The 9,021-nt window shown below is 64.8% G+C and overlaps 1 protein-coding gene across 1 annotated transcript; it reads right to left on the minus strand.

The window, feature by feature from the left end:
* Positions 1-6,442: 6,442 nt before the first annotated feature.
* METRN (meteorin, glial cell differentiation regulator) lies at positions 6,443-9,015 on the minus strand. Its single transcript, XM_041406854.1, has 4 exons — positions 8,927-9,015; positions 7,562-7,983; positions 7,386-7,445; positions 6,443-6,873 (listed from the first exon to the last, which is right to left on the minus strand). The coding sequence occupies exons 1-4, from the start codon at positions 9,010-9,012 to the stop codon at positions 6,557-6,559; spliced, it is 885 nt and encodes a 294-aa protein (XP_041262788.1). The 5' UTR covers positions 9,013-9,015; the 3' UTR covers positions 6,443-6,556.
* Positions 9,016-9,021: the final 6 nt, after the last annotated feature.

Raw genomic sequence — 9,021 nt, forward strand, 5'->3', positions numbered from 1 at the left:
TGCACTCTGTCCACAGTTTGTGTGGGGCTGTGAGTGGCTGCACTCTGTGTCTGTGCACAGTTTGTGTGGGGCTGTGCAGGGCTGCACTCCGTGTCTGTGCACAGTTTGTGTGGGGCTGTGAGTGGCTGCACTCCGTGTGCGGCTGTGTGTGACTGAGCACGGTTGTGTGCAGCAGTGAATCGTGGTCCAGCTGTGCACAGCCAGGTACAGCTGTGATCGGCTGTGGCTGTACTGTGACACACAGGTCTGTGTGTTTGTGCACTGCCGCACAGCTCTGTGTGGCTGTGCAGGGCTGTGCACACCTGTCTGAAGGGTTCTGATGGCTGCACGTGGCCGTGCACAGCTGTGCACAGAGGAACATGGCTGTGTGAAGCTGTGGGTGTTGTGCAGGTCTGTGAGTGGTTGTGTGTGTGCTTGTGCACAGGTTTGAGCAGCTGAACACGGCCCTGCAGGGCTGTTGCAGCTGTCCTGGTGAGCAGGGTGAGCAGGGTTGTGTGCAGTGGTGCCCAGCTGTGCACAACTGCCTCTGCACGGCTGTGTGTGCATTGCCACGTGCAGCTGTGCCCAGCTGTGTGCAGTTGTGCACGGTCCTGCACGGGTGTTGACACTCCTACTGGGCTGTGCATGGATTTGTGTGTGCTTACTGCTTTTGTGCACAGTCCTGTGTGAGATTGTTGGGGGCTGTGCACACCCATGTGAGGTTGTTGGGGGTTGTTTGGGGCTGTGCACCCCCGTGTGGGGCTGTAGGGGCTGTTTGAGGCTGTGCCCACCCGTGTGGGGCTGTAGGGGCTGTTTGAGGCTGTGCCCACCCGTGTGGGGCTGTAGGGGCTGTTTGAGGCTGTGCCCACCCGTGTGGGGCTGTAGGGGCTGTTTGAGGCTGTGCCCACCCGTGTGGGGCTGTAGGGGCTGTTTGAGGCTGTGCCCACCCGTGTGGGGCTGTAGGGGCTGTTTGAGGCTGTGCCCACCCGTGTGGGGCTGTAGGGGCTGTTTGAGGCTGTGCCCACCCGTGTGGGGCTGTAGGGGCTGTTTGAGGCTGTGCCCACCCGTGTGGGGCTGTAGGGGCTGTTTGAGGCTGTGCCCACCCGTGTGGGGCTGTAGGGGCTGTTTGAGGCTGTGCCCACCCGTGTGGGGCTGTAGGGGCTGTTTGAGGCTGTGCCCACCCGTGTGGGGCTGTAGGGGCGGTGCACACCCGTGTGGGGCTGTAGAGGTTGTTGGGGGCTGTAGGGGCTCTGCTGCCTCAGCCCGCGGCTTTCCTGCTGCGAAGCAGCAGCGACTGTGGGAAAATTCCAGACGTTGGGGGGGGGGGACAGACAGGCCCCGCAGCCCCTGCCCACCCCCAATTAGTGACCCCCCCAAGCAGCCCAAACGCGGGAACAACACCCGTTCAGAAGGCACAAAGGGCCGCAGCCCCCTGCCAGGACGGCCACATGTCACCGGGGATGCCACTGCTGTCACCTCCCCCTGCTCTCTCCTCAGCCTGTGGGTCAGCATTCGTGGGGTTTGCAGGGGGTCCTCCTCCAGCACCTTATCGGGGTGTCCCCTGAGAGCCTGGGGTTCTGGTGGCCCCCATGTCCTTGCCGCAGGACCACCAACCTCATCCCGTGCCTCGGTGTCTCTGGGGCCGTTCCCAGTGGAGAAGAGACCCCAGCCCGTGCTGGGAATGGCTTTGGGTGCAGGGAAGCAGAACTGGAAGTGGGATTCCCGCTTCTCAGTGCTGGGGCCGGCACAGGCCCAGCCCCAGCCCCCCGGAGCCCCTCTTTGGGGACGAGCCAAGGGCAGGAGTGTTCCTGCTCCCGCCTCCCCCTGATTTGTGGGAACCGAACGGGATGAGGATGCACACACACCCACACACGTGTTCTACCCCCAGACACACAGCTCAGGGCACTGACAACACCAGATCCCATTAATCACGTTCCCGGGAGCAGCAGTGGGGCTCCAGCGGAGAGCTGAAGCCGCCCCCAAAACACATCCCGGGGCTGCTCCCTCCCGTGCCGCCCCAAAGGGCCCAGCGAGGCCAAGCGGGGCTACGGGGATCACCCCGATTTTCCGCTTTCTGCTCTTTCTTGCTGGCAGGTGGAGCTGGTTAAAGCAGAAAATCCAGGGAAATCGGAGCCGGGAGAAGCCGGGGGCCGGGGGCTGCAGAGGAGGAGGAGGATGGTCCGCGGGGATGAGCGCTCCTGGAGCCGCCCGAGCGCCCCTGCGGTGCTGCAGAGCGAATTAATTCAGGAGGCAATACCCAGGCAGGGCTGAGCCCTCCTTGCCGGGCCCCTGGGATTTAGCAGGGGGGTGGCCGGTCCCCTCCTGCCCCTGCCCCGGGGTGCCCGCAGCATCTCGGAGCGCCGGGACGAGCAGGTGGCCGTGCGAGGGGACCGGTTGCGACGTGTCATTGGAGCCAAAGAGCTTTTAATCCTCCTCTTTCCAGGGCAGCTTCCCCCGCCGGGGCCGCGGCGGCTGCAAAGCAGCCCTGACCGCCAGGAATTTGTCACTATGTGCTGGGAAAGCGCTTCCCACCAGCTGTCGGCAGCCGGACGCGGGGGACGGGGGTGAGGGGCCGAGGGGGCCCTGCTGCAGGCCGGGGTCCGGCTCCAGCCCCAGCATCCCTCCCCGCGCTGGGATAGTGGTGCCTTGGCTTTGTCCGGGTCAGAGGATGGGGCTGGAAGCAGACCTGATGCCAGGATTGGGGGTACAGCTCCCCAGGGGGTGGCAGCGTTGTGGGGGTGTCCTCAGAGTTATCGGGTTTTCGCTTCTCCTCTTGCCAAGGGCTGTGGGGTAGAGCTTCCTCCGGCCCCAAGGTGCTCATCCTGGACCCCAGGGGCTTCATCCTGAGTTTAAACTCCAGAGGCATCATCCTGAGCCTAAGGGGTACCCCTGAGCCCCAGGGTTTTTATTCTGAGTTTATGGGGTTTCCCCTGATCCCAGGGGCATCATCCAACCCTATGGGGCATCCTCAAACCCCAGGACCTTATCCTGGCCCTATAGGGCCTCCCTGAACCCCAGAGACATCACCCTGACTCCACTGGGGATCCCCTGATCTCAGGGCCACCCCTGTGCCCCACGGCAGCCCCTGAGCTCTGGGGTGCTGCCGGCAGGGTGGGCAGGCTGCCCGGGGGTCCCTGGGGGTCCCCACTCGGTGCTGGGGGCCACAGGGAGGGCTGAGCGGGCCCGGCCGCCTTTGTGCCTCCCCTTTGTGCCCCGCGATTCACACGTTCGGGCTTTTATCCGACAGCCGGGAAGGAGGAGGGCGAAGGGAGCAGGAGAGGGGGGAGAAGGGCTGGAGGGGGGAAATGGCGGGAAACGGCGACTCCCTTTGTGTGACAGGGATGGGGACAGGGACCGGGGACACCCGGCAGTGCCACCGCTCCGTGTTCTGCCGTCCCGATGCGGACGCCCACCCGCAGCGTGACTGAAGGGCTCCACAGTCCCCAGAAGGTTCCCGATCTGGGCTGCGTGGATGCCTGGCTCCAGAGTGGGGCTGATCCCACGGAATGAGGAGCCCCAGGCACGTCCCTGGGCACGTCTGCACCGAGGGGACTGCTTTGGGGCACTGCTCTCCAGGGCTTCCCCAAAGCCCACCCCGTGTGGGGCAGGCTGATGACTGGGGGGGCTTTTGGAGCAGGTCTGGCTGGATGATCCCCGTGGTGGGCACCATGGCACCCACAGGCAGGGCCACCCTGCCCTGTCCTCCCCGGGTGCTGCCACAGCCCCTCACCGTGGTCACCCCTCTCCGAGCCCCTCCTGACCCCCCCAGCTCCACTCGGTGTCCCCACCCCGCTCCCCTCACCCTGCTGCCTCCCACCACATTTTCCATCCTGTGGAGGAAATATTCCCCGGGATGGAGTTTGTCTCATTGTGTTTTCACCCTCCGTGGCCTTGCTGTGTGCCAAGAGGCCGGGCAGGAATTTGGCTCGGCCGGGGCAGGACTCTGCTTTCAGGGAAATGCTGGGATGGCCAGTCCTGGAACGACAGAGATCCCAGAGCTGTGGGATTCCATCTGGTTCCTTTGGGCCGCAGGGAAGGGCTGTTAGCCCCATCTCACGGAGGGGAAACTGAGGCACGGGCTGCGTGGTTATCCCGTGGGATGATCCCACGGGAATTGTTAGTGCCCTGGCCGGGTCCCAGCGCTGCGGCAGCGACAGCCGGGGGAAACGAGGGCGGGCGACCCAACCTGACAGGGGGCAGAGGGCACCAAAAACAGCCCAAAAACCTCTGTGCCAGAAAACGAGCGGAGTAACAGCCCTTTCCGCAGCAGCACACCGAGCTGCTTTGGCCAAATAAACAGATGGGAAGAAAAACAAGAGGTTTTGCTGCTGGGCAGAAAAGTGCCGGATGCCCCGCGCGTTAAACGCCGACATTTAGCCGGGAGGAATGTGCTGGATTGCGGCGGGGTCGGAGCAGCCGTGATTTACCCCCGCGCATACAGAGGATGCCGTGGGCAGCACAATTCCCTCTGCACCTCATTTATTGCTTTTCCAGCTTCATTTTTCCTCCTCCGCTGGGTTTCCCACTCCTTCCCCCTTCCCCCTGCCTCGCTTGGCTCTTGCTTGCTGCCAAAATCCAGGGGGATGCTGGCATCCTCCAGTGCCCAGCGTGGAGCTTCAGCCTCCCCAGGGCCAGAGCCAGCCCTCACAGCCCAGGCCGGCCCCAAAATGGGGCAGTAAAAAGGATAAAATCAAAATATCCAAGTATAAAATTGGCAGTAAAGCATAAAGTAAGCAGCAAACTCTCCTCAAGGGAAAACATGTGTTGTGTATCAAACCCACCAGGATCTTATCACAGCCAGATCATTCTATACACACACACACATATAGATATTTATATTTAATTATGCTCCAAAGCCCACAGCATTCTTTGGAAAATTTTTTTGGCAAGGAAAAGCACATTGTGGTCAGCAGAGGCACCAAATACTCAGCAGCAGTTCATCCTGGCTGGCGATATTTTAAAAAGTGTCATTGAAACAAAATTGGAAAGGTGTTAAGTACAAGCAGACATGTGGCAGGAGCTTTGCTTGAGTAGTTTGGGGGGCTCGAGGGGTTTGGGGGGGCTCAGGCACTGAGATTTCCTGTGCTGAGCCCTGTGGCATCACTGGTGGGGAGGAGAGGTCCCTGGCTGGGGGTGCTGAGCCCCATTCCCATGTCCCATGCCTGGAGGGGGTCCAGTCCCCCATTTCCAACTGGGTGCCCCATGTCCCATCCCTGCCTGGGGACTCCGTGTCCCTTCCCTGACCAAGGGTTCTGTTCCCCGTCCCCATGCAGGATTCCCACGTCCCATCCCTGTCCCTGTCCCGTCCCCCTCAGCATTCCCAGGGGAGCAGAGCCGGTGCTGGGGCCGGAGGGGGCAGCGGCGGGGCGGGAGCGGGCAGGGCTGGGATGCTGGCGCGGCACAATCGGGCACAATGAGGCCTTGTGGCCGGTGGCTCTGACGAGAATCAGTCCTGACAGCGGCTCCACCAGCAGGGTCACCCACCCAGCACGGGGCCACCCGCCCCTGGTCCCCACACCCAGGGATACCCAGGGAAAGGGACCCCAAAGTGACCCATGCTGGGGATCACTGGGGTGCAGAATGTGCAAACAGCAATAAATCTCTCCACAGAGAGAGATGTCCAAGTATCAGGGCTGTTTCCAGCCCCGTGGGAGGCAGGGTCACAGCTGGAGCTGGCACAGAGGGGAGCAGGTGGCACACACCGCAGTGCCTGTCGGTGACCGTCCTGCTCGGCTTACTAAAAACAGGAGGCACACGCTACAAATACAGCTTAGTTTATAAAAAAGAAGTCACAAATTTGGTATCGTTATAACTTTAGTGCACATGCGATGCCCCCCACCCCCACGGTCAAAAATTCCCCGCGGCTGGCACGGCCTGCCCCGCTCACCCGAGGGCTGGCGGGGACGGGTGGCACGGTCACCCCTCCCTGCTCCCGTGGCACCTCCCTGCTCGGCGCTTTGGTCCTGCCCTGACCGTGCCAAGGACACCTCCTCTCCCCGCACCAGCCTTCCTCCCACCTCACCGCTCCCCTCGCTCCCTTCAGCTTCTCTCCTCTTCCTCGGCATCCGCCCCGCAGCTCCTGCCCGTGCCAGGGCCAGGCTCACCGCTGCCTGCTCTCCCTTCCACCCCCAACCTTACAGATCCATCTCCTGGCCCTTCCACTCCCTTCTGTGCCTACTGTGTCCCTGGACCGGCCACCACGGCCACCCACCCCCGAGCCCTGCTGGGGTCTGGGGGTCCAGCTGCCCCCCTGGTGCCAGACCCACTGTGCCCACAGCATCCCCTGAGCATGCAGCACCCCGGTCCCCTGGGAGCCCCGACCCCACGCCGCTGCACCCCTCACCCAGGCAGCTCCCTGGGCACCCTGGACAAGCACGCCCTGGGAAAATCCCTTCCCTTCCAGCGGGATTTTCCCAGAACCCCCAGCCCGCCGGCGGGTGCTGCCACAGCCCGGCTACGTGGCGAGGCCCGTGTGCCACGCTCCCTCCGGGCACCGTTCCCGTGTCCCCCGGGGATGCTCTCGGTGGCGGCAGGACCGCGGTCCCCCGGCGGGGCCGGGCTGCGCTCCCGGAGCCGCTCAGTCCACGGGGAACTCGCAGGGGTTCTGGCGCGTGCGCTGGGCCCCCTCGTAGATGCGCTGGAAGTCCCGGTAGCGGGGAGCGCAGCTCAGCCAGGCCTCCCCGAAGTGCAGCCACCCCGTGAACAGGAAGGTGCCGGGGCCCGGCTTGACCCCGCAGCGCAGCGGGGTGCGGATGCTGCCCACCGGCCGCCCCGCCCGCCCGCCCGCCTGGAAGAGCGGGAATTTCTGGCGGTGGATGCGGGTGGCGCTCACCCCGATGATGGATTCCTGCAGCTCTGCGTCGTTGGAGACGCTCCGGATGCTGCCGCGGATGACTGTGGGGGAAAGGCAGGGAGGGGTGTCAGCATGGCCCTGTGCCTATCCCCGCTGCCGTCCACATCCCCAGTCTTGTCTCTATCCCTGTCTCCATCCCCAATCTCCATCATTGTCCCCGTGTGCATTCCTATCCTCATCCCCATCCCAGTCCCTGTCCCCACCTGCATTCTCATTCCCATTCTTATCCCCATCTCCATTCTTGGCTCATTCCCTCTCCCACTCCTGTTCCCATCTCCATCCCCATCCCCATCCCCCTTTCCATCTCCATCCCAATTTCCATCTCCATCCCATTCCCATTTCCCACCCCCAACCCCATCCCCACTCCCATTCCCATTCTCATTCCAGTCCCTGTTCCCAGCTCCATTTCCATCCCCATCCCCATCCCTAGCAGTGCTCTGCACAGCCCAGCCCATGCCAGCCCAGCCCAGCCCGACCAGCCCAGCCCAGCCAGCTGTCCCAGTGCCACTTTCGGGGCCACCCCCGGCCCCCGAGCCCCGGGGGCTGCACTCACCAAAGTCACTAGTGCAAATGGCCATCAGGATCTCGGTGTCATTGCACGGCCTGCACGCACCTGCGAGGCCAAGCACAGCCTGTCACCACCCGGGGGACAACACTCAATCCAGCCCCTCCTCACTCCTGCGGGCACCCGGCAGGGGCAGGGAAACTGAGGCAGGGTGAGTCGCTCACCTTCGGCGCCGAGGCTGGCGGTGGGCAGCGCTGGCCGGGCCAGCCAGTCCCCCCGCAGCTCGTAGCGGAAGGCGGCGATGCGGCGGCTGATGTCGGGCTGCGGGGTGGCCTGCAGGAACAGAGCCACCTTCTCCTGGGGCAGCCAGCTGAAGCAGCGGGCGTGGGGCCGGGGGGCCTCTGGCAGCAGCAGCTCCAGCACCCCCTCCCTCTCCAGGTAGAGCTGAGCCCCCCGGAAGGTCCCGGTGGGTTTGATGCAGGCGGTGACGTGCGGGGGGCTCCTGCCCTTGACGGCGGCGCTGGTGGGGGGAAGGCGGGGGGCCAGGCGGAGGCGGAGAGCCCCCGTGGGGTACAGCCACTCCAGCGAGCCCTCGGCACAGTGCAGGGACAGCTGCTCCACGCTGCTAGCCTCCTGTGACAGCCCGCTGTGGGGCACAGCACCTCGTCAGGCGGGACCCCCAGGTGACAGGGACCCCCCAACTCCTGTCCCCCGGCACAGCAGCACCCTGCGCTCCCAGGCAGCCCCTCCACAGAGGTGTGCGAGATGGCCACAGGCAGGAACAGCACCAAACCCTCGATGACTTGGACTTGGGGTTCAAGCACAACGTTTTGGGGTGCTCGTGTTTCCCCAGCAAAGGGGAAGGGGTGCAGCAGCACAGCCCCCTTCACACCCAGTCTGGGCTCCCAAAGCAACCCCAGAACGGCCACGACCTCGAGGTCACCTGTTCCCACTTTGGGGATCCCCAGGGGATGCTGGGATCCCTCTCTCTCACACGATGCCTGGAGCCGCTTCTTTCCCGCGGCACTGATGGGGTGGGGGGGACACGCCTGGACGCCAGCCTGGGAGGAGTGGGGGCAGTCGGGGGGCTGCTTTGTCCCTCACAGGACTCTGGTGGCTGCGTGGCCCCCGTGTCCCCCCAGGCCCCCCGCGTGGGGCAGTCCCTGTGGCGGGCCCCGGCTCTTTGTTCGGAGTCCGGCGCCTTCGGGCGATGCTTAGGGCCCGGCCGGGGGCCGGAGGTCCCGCCGGCCACGGGGATGGCTTTCACGGGTGGGGGGCTCGGGGTCCCGGAGAGGCGCGGATTCCCGCAGGGGGACCAGCATCCCTGAAAGCGGGGGAGAGCCGCACCCAGGGGTGAGGAAACTGAGGCAGGCGCAGGTTCCCAGCGTCCCATCCGTACCCTCCCTACGGATACGGGAGGGGTTCAGCCCTGAGGATGGAAGTGGGGGGGCGGGAAAGCAGACTCCCCCTCCCCCATGGACCTGCCTGATCCGGGGACCAGCGTGTGCCACCCCCGCCCGCCCGGCGCGCCGCCCCCGGGGCCGCTGTTCCCGGTGCGGTGCTCCCGGTGCGGTGTTCCCGGTGCCTACCTGCCCCTCCAGCTGCACTGGTCCGCCGCTCCGCCGCCGATGGCCGCCCCCAGCCCGGCCAGGCACAGCGCCCGCAGCGCCCACATGGCCGCCCC

The sequence above is a fragment of the Onychostruthus taczanowskii genome, unplaced genomic scaffold (assembly GCF_017590055.1).
Source record: "Onychostruthus taczanowskii isolate IOZ18803 unplaced genomic scaffold, ASM1759005v1 scaffold10, whole genome shotgun sequence".
NCBI lineage: Eukaryota > Metazoa > Chordata > Aves > Passeriformes > Passeridae > Onychostruthus > Onychostruthus taczanowskii.

What these genes read in the sequence shown, in the direction of transcription:
- METRN (XM_041406854.1), bottom strand. Translation starts at nt 9,012, where the DNA reads ATGTGGGCGCTGCGGGCGCTGTGCCTGGCCGGGCTGGGGGCGGCCATC. An exon ending in CAGTGCAGCTGGAGGGGCAG is followed by an intron (nt 7,984 to 8,926) that starts GTAGGCACCGGG and finishes TGTGCCCCACAG; the next exon opens with CGGGCTGTCACAGGAGGCTA. An exon ending in CATTTGCACTAGTGACTTTG is followed by an intron (nt 6,874 to 7,385) that starts GTGAGTGCAGCC and finishes TTTCCCCCACAG; the next exon opens with TCATCCGCGGCAGCATCCGG.